This window comes from Chrysochloris asiatica, unplaced genomic scaffold (genome assembly GCF_000296735.1).
Source record: "Chrysochloris asiatica unplaced genomic scaffold, ChrAsi1.0 scaffold00004, whole genome shotgun sequence".
Classification (NCBI taxonomy): domain Eukaryota; kingdom Metazoa; phylum Chordata; class Mammalia; order Afrosoricida; family Chrysochloridae; genus Chrysochloris; species Chrysochloris asiatica.
In genome coordinates this window covers 30,785,949-30,803,035 of record NW_006408522.1, presented here as the reverse complement: position 1 = coordinate 30,803,035, position 17,087 = coordinate 30,785,949, and the positions used below count along the sequence as shown (strand labels likewise).

Below are 17,087 nucleotides of genomic sequence, written 5' to 3'. Positions count from 1 at the left end.
TAAAGATTTACAGCCTTGGAAACCCTGTACAGGGTCACTGTGAACCGACTCCATGGCACATGACCACCACCACCACCAGTCTTCAAACTAACATTTTTGCTCTTGGACATTTTAAAGAGGCCTTGTGCAGTAGATTTGCCTTATGCAATACAGCATTTGATTTCTTAACTGCTAAGGAAGCCTCTTAGTCTAGGGCAAACTGGGATGGTTGCTATCCCTACTTTCCCTTATACCTTTTCCAACACGGTGCTATAAAAAAATAAAATAAAATAAATTAACATTTCGTTGTGGTTTGAGTTAAAGTTTACAGAGAAAATTAGTTTCCCTTTCAACAGTTTGTACTCATTTTCTCCAGTGAAGCTGTTTGAGCTAGAATAAATAATCATTTTTGCCTTAAACTTTCCCAGGTTTAGCACTAAAAAGCCCCATGATCTGGAAAGCCTTTTAGAGTATATTTTTTTATTGGGAGTTTCTTTCTTTTTTTAAAATGACATCTTCAGTTTCCTCTTTTGCTATGGGAATGTTCAAATTTATCAACCTTTCCCTGTGTTCGTTTAAATAGGTGGTGTGTTTCTAGAAATTTGTTGATTTCTTCTATGTTTTCAAATTTATCAGAGTACGGTTCTTCATAGTGTTCTGTTATTATTCTTTTTTATTTCAGTTGGTTCTGTTGTAATGTTACCCTTTACATTTTATATTTGTGTTATTTGCATCTTCTCTCTCTTTATTAATTAGTCCAGTGACTTGATCTTACAGCAACACTTTTTTACTTACTTTTGTCATAAAGATTAAAACAGAAATAAGTGAAACTTTCATCTTTATGACAAAAGTAAGTAAAATAGTATTGCTATAAGATCATGTTGTTGTTAAGTGCCGTTGAATTGGTTCTGACCCACAGCAGCCTTGTGTCGGGTTTCCAAAATGCTGCTGGTGAGTTTGAATCTCCAACCTTGTGGTTCAAATCGATCTTGCATTCTAGTGCTTTATCCCACAGCGCCACACCAGGACTCCTAGTTTTTACAAATTCTTTTAACTTCTATTGATCTGGAAATGTCCTATTTCACCATCATATGGATAATATTGCATATTATCATGGGTATTCCAGAACATTAAATTGTGTACATGAGGAACCTGTACATTAGATCAAGAGACAGTTATTAGTATACAACAAGAGGATACTGATTGGTTAAAATCAGGAAAGGTGTGTGTCAGGATTGTATTCTTTCACTATACTTATTCAGTCTATATGCTGAGCAAATTATGTGAGATGCTGGATTATATGAAGAAGAATATGGCATCAATATTGAAGTAAGATTCATTAACAACAGGCATATGATACAGCTTTGCTTGCTGGAAGCAAAGATGACTTAAAATATTTACTGATTAGGATCAAAGACTGCAGCTTTCAGTATGGATTGCAACTCCATGTAAAGAAAACAAAAATCCTTACACATGGGTCAATAAATAACATGATAAATGGACAAAAGGTTGAAGTTGCCAGAGACTTCCTTTTTCTTGGATACACAATCAGCACTTGTGGAAGTAGCATATGTATTGCATTAGGCAAATCTCTTTAAAGAGTTCAAGAGCAAAGGTATCAGTATGAGGACCAAAGTATGCCTGACCTAAAACATGGTGTTTTAAATATTCTCATATGCATGTGAAAGTTATACAGAGAATAAGGAAGACAGTAGACTTTATGCATTTGAGTTATAGTATTGGAAAAGAATATTAAAAATACCTTGGACTGCCTGAAGCGCAAACATATCTGTGTTGGAAGAAGTACAGCCAGAATATTCCTTGGAAGCCCTCGTACTGGGATTTCATCTTTAATATTTCGGACACATTGTCAGGAAGGACCAGTTCCTGGAGAAGGACATTACACTTCGTAAAGCGGAACGTTATCAAAAAAGAAGACCCCAATGAGTTGGATTGGCACAGTGACAGCAGCAGTGGGCTCAAGTGTAACAATAGTTTTGAGGATGGTACAGGACTAGGCAGTGTTCATTTTGTTGTGCATAAGGTTGCTGTGAGTCGAAGCTGACTCAACAGCACCTAACAACAATAACAACAACAACAACATCAACATATTTGAGGGACATTTTGCTGGGTATATGATTCTTGGGTGGCAATTTTTTTTTCTTTTAGAGTTTTATATAGGTCATACCATTGTCTTCTTGCCTGCCTAGTTTCTGCTGAAAATCAAGTTTAATCGTATTAGTCTCCTTTGTAGATAACTTTTTGTTTTCCCCATACTTCTCTCAGAATTCTTTGTCTTTGGTTTTGGAAAGTTTGATTATAATTTGTCTTGGTGATTGTCTTTTGGGGTTTGTCCTGTCTGGAGTTCATTCAGCTTCTTGAATGCATATATTCTTATTTTTCATGATGGTAGGAAAGTTTTCTTCCAATAGCTCTTTGACTGTTTTCTCTCTGTGTTTATAGAGGTTTTTTTGTCTTTGTCTTTTTTGTCTCTTTCTGTTTTGGAATTTTGATCACACAAAGCATTCCTCTTAATGGTCTATTCCTCTTAATGGTCTTTCACCTAATTCTTAGGTTGTCTTTGAATTTTTTTTTTTTTTCCAAACATTTTTCTCAGTTGTTGTTGTTAACCGCCATCGAGTTGGTTCTGACTCATAGCCATCCTGTATACAGTTTCCAAGGAGCTGCTGGTGGGTTTGAACTGTCAACATTATGGTTAGCAGTTCAGTTCTTATCCAACAGCACCATACCAGGACTTCTCTAGCAGATGAGTACTGAGAGATTTGTCTTCAAGCTCACTAATTCAGACTCCCATTGATTCAGTTCTACTTCTTTGACCTTTCAAATGTGTTACCTATTTCTGAAATTTTAGGATTAATCTTCTGGATTTCTATTTTCTGTTCTTATTTTATTTCTATTTTTTCATTTATTTTGTCAGTTTGCAATGTTTTCCTGAATTCTTCAAAAGTTTTGTTTCTGTTTTAAGTGCTTTCATTGGTAGCTTTCTCAATCTTCCTTTCAGTCCGTTGAAGGTCCCTAAATACCATTCTTTTGAATTCCTTATCAGATAGTTCTAATACCATTTCTGGTATTATGTTTTCTGACTCCGTATTTTGGTCACTTGTTTGAGGCACTCTGTGGTGTTGCTTCATGCAAACTGAAATTTCCTGTTGTCTCCAAGACATTGTGGTGCCATTGTGTTTATATTTAATTGGTGGTTGTACGTTGGTGTGTTCTTAGGTACTTACCACCTGTCTCCTGGAGGGTGTGATAGAGACTGGAGGTGTATATGCATTCTGTTTGCTGTTTGAGCAGTGTAATTCAGGGCATGTTTGTCTGATGTTGGTGGCTGACTATCATTGATCAGATGGTACAGGAGTGGGTAGAGCCAAAGGTGTGGCTGTGACTAGGCCATACAGGCACAATTGCTGTCTCCCCAGAACAAACAACAAGAAAATATCCGATGAAATGAAATTCACATGCCTCCAGATGAAGAGGTGGTACCATCGGCACCATATCCCAGGCAAAGCAGGATAGGTGGGAAGGGATGCCACTGCTTGCTGGGAAGGTGAGGGCAGGGGCTGACCATACCCCAGCCACGAAAAGGGTGCAGGGAACAAGGGAGAACTGTACCCCCTTACCACCCACCTCCAGTGTATGTCCTGTGCCTTTAGGCCACTGTGTTGATCAGCAACTACCACCAAAACTCAAGGTGGCAGTGCTGCACCAAGCCAGCCCACCTGTCTCTTTCCTCTCTCACTGCTCCTGCTCAGCTTCCTCTCCCAGCTGACACTCAATTGAATCTCCCAGTTGGGACCTCTCTATCCTTTTCTCTGAAGCTCAGGGCTCCAGCATCACCATATGTATCTGTTTCACTTGGTCTTCCTTGTCCTTGTTGCAGAGCGTCAGCCTACTCTGCCATCATGCTCCACAAGTTCAGTAGCAATACTTTTAGACTTATCGTCATAGAATCACGGATTCCTTGTTACGATTATTCCTAGATTTATATCTCAGTGCCACCATGGTGCTTTATTGCAATTATAAATTGTATCATGTTTCCCATTTTATTTTTTATTAGTTATAACTGATATGTTGTTGTTGCTATGTACCGTGGAGTCGGTTCCGACTCATAGCGACCCTGTACAGGGTTTCCGAGGCTGTAAGTCTTTACGGGAGAAGAAAGCCTCATCTTTCTTGCGCGGGACAGCTGGTAGTTTCGAACTGTTGAACTTGCAGTTCGCAGCCCGATTCATAACCACTACGCTACCAGAGCTCCTTATAACTGATATACATGACAGTTATTGATACCTACTGATATCAAGCAAATTCTTTAAAGACTTGTTGTTGTTGTTAAGTGCTTTCGAGTATGTTCCGACCCATAGCGACCCTGTATAGCGTTGTCAAGGAGCTGCTGGTGAGCTTGAACCACTGACCTTGCAGTTCAACCCAACTTTGCAGTCCAGCACATTAACCTACAGTGCCACACCAGGACTCCTTTGAAAACTTAGAATTCTTTAAAATTTTAAGACTATTTCAGTTGACTCTTGGTTTTTCAGAGTATGTAAACATATCATGTATAAATAATGGAAACATTGGTTCTTCCTTTTCAGTAGGTTTCTTTTCCTCTCCCCCATTGCTTATCGCTTGGCCAGAACTTTTAGTTGTTGTTGTTGGTGAGTCACGGTGCCACCAGGGATCCTTGTTTCTTTGCTAGATCATGCTCTAGCAAATTGTTCCCCTTAGAAGTTAAACCAGTTTACACTCTGAGTAGTTGTGTATACAAGTAAGTGCCTTTTCTGAGCTAGAGTAAGGAACCATTACAGTTTGCCTGGAACTGTCCTAGTGTTAGCACTAAAAAGCCCCAGGCCCTATGAAGCCTCTTGTTGTTATTAATCAGTTCTGATTCATAGCGACCCTGTATAGGGTTTCCCCTCAGAAATCCTATACAGGGTCGCTATGAGTCAGAACTGACTCCATGGCACATAACTACCACCACCACCATTCAGTACAAATTTATACGTTTTAGAGAAAATAATAAATTTTAGGAGGAATCCAAATTTTAAATTATTGAAGTCTTAATTTTATGTAATATAACACATTAATTTTCTACTGGTTACATGTAGTCTAAATATAGTAAAGATTGTTATTTGACACATTCAGAAAATAGGATATTCTGGGTAAAAACCGATTAGCTTAAAAAGATGACAATCTAGTTAATAATATTACATTGTTGTTGTTGTTGTTAAGTGCCATCGAGTCGGGTCCGACCCATAGCGACCCTGTACAGGGTTTCCGAGGGTGTAAATCTTTACGGGAGTAGAAAGCCTCATCTTTCTCCCGCGGAGCGGCTGGTAGTTTCGAACCGCTGACCTTAAGGTTCGCAGCCCGATTCGTAACCCACACTAAAATTCAAAAATCACTTCAGAATCTTAGTGTACCTCATGGTTTTCTCAGGCATCATTTATTATTTTTGGTCTTGTAAAGTGTGGAAGTATCAGTTAATAGAGTACTGATTATTTTAATGATAAATATGGCTCTGTAGGATAAACACGTGACTGCTAACTTCAAGGTCAGCAGTTCAAACCCACCCACAGTTCCTTGGAAACCTTGTACAAGGTTGCTATGAGTTGGACGTGACTTGACGGCAGTTAACAACAACATCAACAACAAACAAATGGCAAAAACTGTTGTTTATCATTTAAAGTAGATACTGCTCTGGTAGCGTAGCAGTTGCAAATCGGCTGTTAAACTCAAAGTTGGCAGTTCGAAACTACCAGCTATTCCACAAGAAAAAGATGAGGTGTTCTGCTCCCATAAAAATTTACAGCCTTGAAAACCCTGTTCAGGGTCACTATGAGTCCGAAGCAACACCAGGGTAGTTAACAACAACAACAACAACATACTTTTGGAGTCCTGTTGTGGTGCTGTGGGTTAATGAATGCGCTGGACTGCAAAGTCGGTTTGAAACGCAAGGTCGGCGGTTCAAGCTCAACAGCCTCTCCTCAGAAACCCTATACAGGATCCCTATGGGTTAGAATTGACTCAATGGCTCTTAACAACCATCACAACAACATACTTCCTGGTGTAGAATAAACACTGGACTGGTAACTGCAAGGCTGGCAGTTCAAACCCACAAGCCGTCATTTGGAACCCTAATTCAGGGTTGCCATGAGTCAGAACTGACTTGAAAAGAGCAACATGCTTTCTTTTTGGCATATTTAAGATTACATACGTGAATTGTGTATTTTATTTGTTTATAAGGTATTATTGAGCTATTGTGTTGTAAAGAATATGGAGAAAAAGACCCAGGCCTCTATATGCTCAGTAAGTATTCATTTTGTGACGTGAAAAAGAAAACCAAAAGTGCTTATTGTATGGGCCTTGCATTACTTAGAAGCCTAAAAGAAGTTCACACTGAACACTTTTACCCAGTAAAACTGATATCTGATCAAAGAACAGTTAAATTACTATATATTGTTTCTGGAAAATATTCTCATTGGTAAGCAAGTCAAAAAACAGAACAAAAACTAACCAAACATATGTAAATGTAATTTTCTTTGTTTCATTTTACAGCACAGAAAGGCATTTAAAAAGGACTCCAGTTGTAGAAAAGCAGATATACTTTCCTCTTCAGAATTATCCAGTGAACAACATGGTAACAGGTAGTTTAAAATCAAATTTAGAGTAAACCCAGATAGGGAAGAAACAAGGGAATATGACGTAGAACAAAACCGTTGTTATATTTTAAGTGCCTAGCAGGTAAAAACGAGGTCTATTATACACAGTAATGGAGGGACATCATTTACATAATAAATTGTAAAATTGACCTGATGATAAGTCCCATATTCTGTGTGCTAATATAGGGGTCTATATAGGTAGAGTGAACACATATCACTGTTTGCCTGAATTGGTTCCAGTTTATGCCTGTTATCCGGGCATCAATGTTTACTTTGCAGTGCCCCAATTTAGGAAGATAAATTATATGGACAACCTCCTCGTCATCCATAGTCTCCTTTGAGAGTCTGATGAAACATAGACCCCCTTCCCAGCACACACATATCATATATAAACTACACACATCATTTTAAAGGTTCACAATTGCACACGAACCCATTCATGGATCACCGGGTGTCCATGGACTCAGTGTTTGGGTTTCTCACCTTAGTGCCCTATACCTAGGGCTGACACTAAGGGACTAGAAACAAGGAAGCTAGTTGAAAAGTGGCCCCTGGAATTTGGAGAGAGCTGAGTGAATACTTAGGTCTGGGTAGTGCTCAATGTGTCCATTGGTAATGGTTAAAAATATATAGGTTACAAATTTTATTAATACAGCAATTTTGTAAGTTTAGGTTTTAAAAAATAATTTAAAATTATTGACATTTTTCTGTTCATTTACCAGTGTACTACTTTAACTAGTATACAGATTCCGAAGTGTTTTCTTTGATATCTTTTCTAATCATTTTAGAAATTGATTTATCATTTTTTCACATCATACTCACTAGAGTAATAGAAAATAGTCTTCAATAAAGCACTGTATAATAACTTTTAATGTGCAGTTTTGGGCTGAGTCTTGGAGACATCAAAGAAAACTGCCACCCAAACAAAGATAACAGAAAAATCTAGACTGCAAAAGACAATGAACTAAGTGGAAGTACTTAATTAAATCCTATGACTGAAAGCAATTAATTACCACTCTAATTTGTCCTTGCTTGGCTAAAATGCCTAGGTCTAAGTATTCAGATAAAATGTACATACTTTAAACCGGCTGTGGGATATTATTAATATTAGATTTCATGCCAGTAGTCCTCATGTGGCACTGTTGACCTCAACCGTGAAGTCAGTTTGAGCTGCAAGTTCAGTGGTTCAAATTCACCAGTTGTTCCTTGGAAACCCTATACAGGGTCACTATGAATTGAAACCGACTTGATGGCACTTAATAACAACAAGTTGGTATCAAATGTTCATTTGAACTTACCAAATGTTTAATAAAATACTAAAATTATCAATGATAAATATTAAAATCAACCATATAAGAAAGACATATACTTCATCAGGATATGTAATAATGATGCTCTATGTTTCATTGCTGCATAAAGAAATTATTAAAAAATAATGACAGTGTTTTATATATATATATACAAGCTTAAAAAAGAAAAAACTTTAAAGAAGCATCAAAATGGTTACCAAATATTTGCAGTAGTACATCGATAAGGAGCTGCCAGAAATTCAAGCTAGATTCAGAAGAGGATATGGAACGAGGGATATCATTGTTGGCTGAAAGCAGAGAATACCAGAGAGATAGTTACTTGTGCTTTATTGACTATGTAAAGGCATTTGACTGTGTAGATCATAACTATGGATAAGATTGGGAAGACTGAGTATTCCAATATACTTAATTGTGCTCATGAAGAACCTTTATATAGACAAAGAGGTAGTCATTCAAATAGAAGGGGTATATTGAGTGTTTTAAAATCAGGAAAGGTGTGTGCCAATATTGTATCCTTTCAGCATAGTTTTTCAATATGTATGCATTAGATAAATCTGCTGCATAAGAGCTCATTAAAGTGTTCAAGAACAAAAATGTCAATTTGAGGACTAAGGTGCTTCTGACCCAAGTCATGGTATTTTAAATAACCTCATATGCATGTGAAAGTTGGACAGTGAATAAGGAAGACCGTAGAAGAATTGATGCATTTGAGTTTTGGTATTGGAAGGAAAATATTGAAAGTACCATGAACTGCCAAAAGAACAAACAGATCTGTTTTGGAAGAAGTGCAGCCCGAGTGCTCCTTAGGATCCAAGATGGCTAGACTTTGTCTCTCATACTTCAAACATATTATCAGGAGGGACCAGTCCCTGGTGAAGGATATCATGTTTGGCAAAATGGAGGCTTGGAGAAAACAAGGAAGACCCCCAGTGACATGGATTGGCACAGTGGCAATAGCAATGGGCTCAGGCGTAGCAACAATTGTGATACTGGCCCAGGATTGGGCAGTGTTTCGTTCTGTTGTGCATAGGGATGCTATGAGTTGGTACCAAATCAATGGCACCTAACAACAACAGCAGTGAATGAGAGTTATAATTTAGCTGTGATATCAATTTTTGTGACTATAGCACACTATATCTTTCTCAAATAGATTCTGTAAAACTCATGATCTGTTAAATCTCTAAAAATACAATTAATTGAGTTCTTTGCCCATAGGAAATACAAGTTGGAGCTATGTCCTAGATCAGGGTTTCTCATTCTTAGCACTGTTGACATTTGGGGCCACTTAATTAACTTCTGTACATAGTGAAATGTTTAGTAGTATCCCTGGTCTCTGTACATGCCAAGTAGCACCCCTCTCCCCAGTGTTACAACCAAATATAAGTCCAGACATTGCCAAATGTTCCCTAAATTACCTGGGGATTTGCTTTGTTATTTTTTTTGCTTTTGACTAGAAATAAATCCCCTCAAGATGACATTACTCATTATCACCCATAATGAGAAATTCGTAGTGACAATTACATGAATGATTACTGAAAGTAAGGAAACAGTAATAATTATAACTATCTTGCAGTCAAAAAATTTTAAATCAACTGATTCTGACCATTAAAAAATTTTAAATCTATAATAGCTACTCCAACACTATTCTGCCAGTTTGTCATACTATGGTGGCTTGTGTGTTGTGGCTGTGTATGGTGGCTGTGATGCTGGAAACTATGCCACCTGTATTTTAAATACAAGTGGTACCACCCATCTACAGTCCTGGTGTGGTGCTATAGAATAAGCACTGGACTGCTAACCACAAGCTAACAGCAAGATTGACTGTTCAAACCCACCAACCACTCCTTGGAAACCCTATACAGGGTCACTATGAGTCAGAACAGACTCAACGGCACTTAACAACAGCAGGGTCACAGGGTGATCAGGTTATGGCAGAGCTTCCAGACTAAAACAGACTAGAAAGGAGAGATAAAAGACTTCTGAATGTTAGCCACTGAAAACCTTATAGATAGCATTCGATCTTTGTCAGATATAGTACCAGAAGATGAGCCCCTCCGGTTGGAAGGCAATCAAAATATGATTGAAGAGCTATGTGCTCAAAGTAGAGTTGACCTTAATGATGTGAATGGAGTTAAGCTTTCAGGCCCTTTATTTGCTGATGGGGCACAATTGAAAATGAGAAGAAACAGCTGCTAATGTCCATTAATAATAAGAACATGGAATGTACGAAGTATGAATCGAGAAAAATTGGAAGTTGTCAAAATGAAATGGAACACATAAAGATTGATACCCTAGGCATTAGTGAAGTGAAATGAACTAGTACTGGCCGTTTTGAATCAGTCAGTCATGTGGTTTTACTATGCCAGGAACATCAAATTGAGGAATGGTATTACATTTATTGTCAGAAAGAACATTTCAAGACCAATCTTGAAGTATAATGCTGTCTGTGATAGGATAATATCCACAGGCCAACAAGGAAGACCAGTTAACACCACTATCATCCAAATTTATGCATCAACCACTAAAGCCAGTGATAGTGTAACTGAAGAATTCTACCCACTTCTTGAGTCTGAAATTGATCAAGCATGCAATTAGATGCATTAATAGTAATTACTGGTTACTGGAATTCAAAAGTTGGAAACAAAGAGGAAGAATCTGTAGTTGGGAAGTATTTGATATTTTGATAGAATGATGCTGGAGATTGCATGACAGAATTTTGTAAGACCGATGACTTATTTGTTGCAAATACCTTTTTTAAACAACATAAATGGACCTCACCAGATGGAATCCACAGGAATCAAATTGTCTACATCTGTGGGAAGGGTGATAGAGAAGCTCGATATCATCAGCTAAAACAAGGCGAGGGGTCAACTGTGGAACAAAGCATCAATTACTCATATGCAGTTCAGGCTGAAGATGAAGAAACTTAAAATAAGTCCACAAGAGTCACTTGAACTTATCCCAACTAAATTTAGAGACCATCTCAAGATCTTACTGAACACATTAGACACTACTGACAGAAGACCAAAGAAACTGGAATAAATCAAGAACACCATCCATGAAGAAAGCAAAAGATCGTGAAAAGGACAGGAAAGAAAACACCAAAGCAGATGTCAGAAGAGACTCTCAAACTTGATCTTGAACATAGAGAAGCTAGAGCAACTAGAAGAAATGATGACATAAAAGAGCTGTACAGATAGATCATTTTAAAGGGCAGCTTGAGAAAACAGACATATAATGAAATGTGCAAAGACTTGGAGTTAAAACACCAAAAGAGAAGAAAACACTCAGCATTTCTTAAGCTGAAAAAACTGAAGAAAAAATTCAAGCCTCAGGTGCAATATTTTGAAGGAAAATAGGATTCTTGGTGTGGCGCTGTGGGTTAATGCGCCAGACTGCAAAGTCGTTTGAACTGCAAGGTCGGCGGTTCGAGCCCACCAGCTGCTCCTCGGAAACCCTACACAGGGTCGTTATGGGTCGGAATTGACTTGACAGCACTTCACAACAACAACAGTGGTAAAAACATTGAATGACACTGGAAACATCAAGGATGGTGGAAGTGATACAGAGTCACTATACCAAAAAGAATTGGTCCATACTCTCTCAAGAGGTACCATAGAATCAAGGACTGATGCTATTGAAGAAGTCCAAGCTGCACTGAAGGCATTCGCAAAAAACAAGTTTCCAGTAATTGACAGAACACAAAATGAAATGTTTCAACAAACTGATGCAGCACTGGAGGCGCTCATTTATCTATGCTAAGACATTAGGAAGACAGCTATCTGGCCAACTAATTGGAAAAGATCCACAATTCTAAAGAAAGGTGACCCAATGGAATGCATAGATCATTGAACAACATCATTAATATCACACGCAAGTAAAGTTTTGATGAAGATAATTAAAAAATCATCGCAGCAGTATATCAAGAGGGTGCTGCCAGAAATTCTTTCTTCTTCCAAATTCATTTGGATAACACAGAACAGTCATCTATAACATATCACCTTGCTCCTGCCCTTGCACTTCATAATAGTTGCCTTGGGAGTGGAAACCTGGTTTTAGTTGAGTCATTCTCAGGTTTTTTTTCCTGGATTTTTAGACATAGAACCAGCAAATCCAGTCATTGTTCAGTTGATATAGCTCTAAGACATAAAACTTGGGAGATATCAGCAGCCATATTTTTTCTACCATATAAAGAAAGCTAGCTTTCCTCAAGAGAGGAAAATGAAGCTAACATGTAGAGAAGAAAAAAAATATATTTTTTTGAGACCAGTGTGAGAGCCCTGATAGCTGGTTCCAGTTTCCTGAGACCCAGCAATATGACTATTTTCCTCACAGCTTGGTTATATATTAATGTCCACTAATTCCCCTTTTGTATCAGTTAGTTCAAATTAGGTTTCTGTCCGTTTCAAGCTAAAGTCATAACTATTTCAAACCACTACTATAACCCATTTCTGATGCCATAAATTTTTATCCTTTTTGTAGTTAGAGTAATAGTTTTATTACTATGTTGTTGTTAAGTGCCTTGTAGTCGGTTCCGAGGAGCAGCTGGTGGGTTTGAACTGCCGACCTCGTGGTTAGCAGTCCAGTGCTCATCCTATAGCACCACACCAGGTATAAGTAGTTAATGTTGAAGTTTTCAAGAATTTTATTTTACTTGGATCCACTATCGATACCCCTGGAAGCAACAGTCAAGAAATCAAGTGGTGGATTGCATTGGCCAAATCTGCTACTAAACTCCTCTTTAAAATGTTAAAATGCAAAGATGTCACTTTGAAATGTTTTTTCAGTCATCTCATATACATGTGAAAGCTGGACAATGAAAGAAAGAAGACATAAGAATTGATGCATTTGAATTATGGTGTTCATGAGGATTAATGACTATACCATAGACTGCCAGAAGAGCAATCTCTCTTGGAAGAATTATAACCAGAATGTTCCTTAAAAGTGAGGATTGCAAGACTTTGTTTGTCTTGTTTACTTTGGATGTATTATCAGGAGTGTCTGATCCCTGGAGAAGGACATCATACTTGGTTAAGTAGAGGATCAATGAAAAAGAGGAAGACTGTTAAAGAGATGGGTTGACACGGTGGCTGCAATAATGGGCTCAAGCATACCTACTGTTGTGAGGATGGCACAGGATCGGCCACACTTTATTCTTTAGGCATAGGGTCACTGTAGTGGGAAATGACTTGATGGCAAGTCATTTTTATTCTACTCCTCACACAATCTTTAGAAATTTCACACAGTGTATATATGTAATTAACTTTACTGTTTTTGTGCACTAGTTCATTTTCTCTATAAGCCTAGCCATTAGATAAAGATTATGAACTCATGTGCAGTATAGCAATAGTGCTTCAAGAGATCCTCTAAAGTAAATGACTATGATTAAAATATCTCTAAACTTCTAATTAATTTATGTGAGTATATTCACAGTTAATATATTAACTAAATTTATTATTTACTATTAGAAACAATCCAACTATATGTATAGGTACCCTGTTAACCTTGATGGTAAAGATGCTCTAATTCAGTCAGCCTTGAGTTGATTTTATCTTTCACACAGTATATACTTTTTAAAAAAAGTTTTTATTGTGGATTGAGTGATAGTTTACATGGGGGAACATCAGTTTTATACTCATCCTTTCATTGCAATGATTACAATCTCCTCCATGCATCATCATTCAACAGTATTTGCTTCTTTTCCCTCTGTTTTTTTTTGGTGTACACAAACACTCAGGAATATATAATCATTTAAACAACCAAAGGGCACATTCTGCAAGCCTGCCTTCTGGCTGCCAACACACAGCCTTTCTCTTTCCATGAGTCTGGAGTTCTCAGATGCTCTATCTCTCCATGTCCTCATCTCTGCCTCCATCTCTGGTGTCGCTGCTTCTCTGGATAGGGTCCCACTTTCCACTCATGTTCTTCTCCCTTACTGGTCCTAGGGTCCTCTGCTTCTGGATTGTAGATTAACTATGCCCCCTTTTTGTTATAAAAACTCTACCTTTGCAGTTGTGACTGTTGCAGTTAGTTATGATAACAATAACTACTCAATCATATCTTAGCTCCATCTCCTTTCACCAGACCCATCTAGACAAGATGAAACTATTCAGTGGGATAGTATATACTATACTATCAATTTAGGTTTCAATTTTAATATAAATCACAAACACTTGACATTACACATAAAATATAATCATTCAGATAGTAATTAACTGCTATCAGGTGAGTATTGCCTTAAAGTCATTGCATCCTCAGCCTTTTCTTATTTTAGGTGTTCCTTTGATGCTTTTGTTATTTCAGATTATGAATGACATCTAGATTATTCACACCTATATCCTTTGTTGACTAAGCGGTAATATCAAGTTTTCCATTTTTTTTTGCTAAAGAATTTTATCCCAATGTTAACAGTGCAGGGATATATTGCCTGTTCTACTAGGGAAGATGAGTGGTTTGTGTTAATGGCTAATTAAATAGTAATTTTAAGTAATTATACCCTAAGCCTGACACACTTCCCAATCATTATGATCTAAGTACTTATGTACACCATCCTCAACCTGGATATCGTGCACTCAGTAGTCAAAGTGATTAATCAAATATCTTTATCCTAAAAGGGTAGTGGTGGGGACCACCTGATAATTTTTGGGTTTCATGAAGAATTTTCTCATTGTTATACTTTTTTTCACTTCTTTAAAAAAAAAATTCTCTAGAATCCTTAACTCTAATAAATAAAAAACACTGGATAGTAGATAGCATGATAGGATTTAAATAGGTATTCATTTTTAAATTTTATATTTTATAGGTTATATATCAATTGATGCCATGAAGAGATTCATTGGGGAGCTACATGACTTCATTCCTGGAAGTTCAGGATACTTAGCATATCATGTTCAAAATGAAATTAACATGTCTGCTATAAAAGACAAATTGAAGAGGAAATACTAATTTAAATTGGTCTTTATATCTGGGCACCAGTATTTTCTATAAAATATTACCAAAGATGTGCATGATTTTAAATGTTCCCCTTTGTGACTAAGGGATAGGGAGATGGGGAAGAATTTGTTGTCTTCCTCAAAATAGTCTTAGGAAATTCAGAATCTTTTTTGATCCTGTGTAATGACATTTGAGCTGGCCTTCCCCAGCTGTGTAACATTATGTATTACACCATTGTTATGGAGTAATTGTCTCTGAAACATGTTTCATAAAATGTTTTTTTTCTCTTAAATGTTTTCTTTTTTTTTTTTTTGTATTACCGTAATTATTTACATATATTTCTAGATTCAATGCTATGTATTTTAAGTTTCATGATTCTGGTCATCTTATTGTAAGAAAGTTTAGAAGGCTGTATTTGAGTTCTGAATTACTTGTTTCTGACTTTAAAAATATGGAGCAATTTTTTTCTCTATTAAAATTGAGAGGTCAATAATTTTAATAATTCAGACTTTTTTTTGTGTGTGTGGATAGTTTCTGATAACAAATGTTATCAGTATTGGTTTAATCTAAACACTCTATAACACCTCACATGAACCGACAAGGTGCCTTAGGATCACAGCATTTGAAAGGACCTTAGATAGCAAGTCCTGTTTTTGATGAGGAAGGGAAAGCCAGAGATATGACTAACACTGGAACACAATCCTCTTGGTTTTCCAGGCTGTTATTTTTCAAGTCTCCCACACTATGTGTACAGTAGTCTCTGTGTCACGTGTAATAGAACAGCACATCTGGAAAGGGAACCCAGAAACAAGTGACTTAAATAAACTTAAATTTTAATAAATTGAGATGTAGTGATTTTAAGAAGGCAACTTATCTGTATTTATATGATCATGTTGTATAGAGTCTGATAGGTTTTAAAAATTAGTGTTAGAAATTTGTAAGTAAAATATTTGTTGATGTATGGAGGGGATTGTAACCATGGCAAGGAAACAATATATGATGGGATCAATGTGAAGCTAATGTCCTCCCATGTAAACTATCACATAATTCACAATAAAGCATTAAAGAAAAAAAATGTGTGAAACTTTCATCTTGTTAGAATTGTGCATACCAGCTATAGAATTATCTTTAAAAACACACTTTTTTTTTTAAGTAATTAGATTCATTTGGGTGTTTGTGGACATAGCTTTTTCCCATCACTCTAATTTCATAATATAAAATTTTAGCACTACCTCAGCATCAGCATTTCAGGGTTTTATTTTTCCCATATGATATTTTAAAATTTATATTAATATCTATGGTTAAACCTTTCTGAACTTGTAAATTATAATATTTTCCTGAAACACATTAAACATTACCTTTCAACACTTTAGAGATGTCTTCATGGCACAGTGGTTAATTATTCAGCTACTAACTTTATGAATCGGGCGGCGAACCGCAAGGTCAGCTGTTCGTAACTACCAGTCGCTCCGCGGGAGAAAGAGGAGGTTTTCTGCTCCTGTAAAGATTTACAGCTTCGGAAACCCTGTTCAGGGTCGCTATGGGTCAAAACCGACTCGACGGCACTTAACAACAACAACAACTGAATCCTGAAATGGCGCTGCAGGCTAAGGCACTGGACTGCAAGGTCAGTTTGAATGCAAGGTCAGTGGTTGAAATCCACCAGCTGCTCCTCAGAACACCTGTACAGGTTGTAACTGTTGTTGGCATTTAACAACAATAACAACCAAAAGGTTGCTGGTTCAAACTCACCAACCACCATGAGAGAAAAACATAGTCTGCTCCCTTAAAGCTTTATAGTCTTGGAAACCCTATTGTGCAGTTCTCCTCTGCCCTACAGGGAGGGGCACTGGGACCTGGAAATGACTCAATAGCAGTAGGTTTGGTTTTGGTTTGGTTTGGACACCTTATCTTAGTCATAGTTGATTATGTTTCTTCTACAGAACCACGCCTATTCGTAGTTCTTAGTCATTAAAAGGCTTAAATTTACACCAAGTTGTATACATTGGGATTTCTTGGAAGAGAATATTCAATACTCAGGAAAATTTTCTGACATACATAGTATGTATCTGTTAACATAGTAAATCATAACTACAACTATTCTCAGTGATTATGTCTTTGTGTGTATATAGAAAAAGCCAGATGTAATACAATGGCCTTGAAATACTGCCAAAAGCAATAAAATTAA

General features: G+C 37.0%; 1 protein-coding gene across 1 annotated transcript in view; it reads left to right on the top strand.

Annotated features, from left to right (window-relative positions):
- LOC102828318 (chromosome unknown open reading frame, human C15orf43) overlaps nucleotides 1-14,911 on the top strand; it is a 43,962-nt gene extending 29,051 nt beyond the window's left edge. Inside the window, exons 6-7 of the mRNA XM_006831698.1 lie at nucleotides 6,553-6,641; nucleotides 14,769-14,911. Coding sequence (XP_006831761.1) covers nucleotides 6,553-6,641; nucleotides 14,769-14,911 — 232 coding nt within the window. The remainder of the gene's footprint in view (nucleotides 1-6,552; nucleotides 6,642-14,768) is intronic.
- Nucleotides 14,912-17,087: the final 2,176 nt, after the last annotated feature.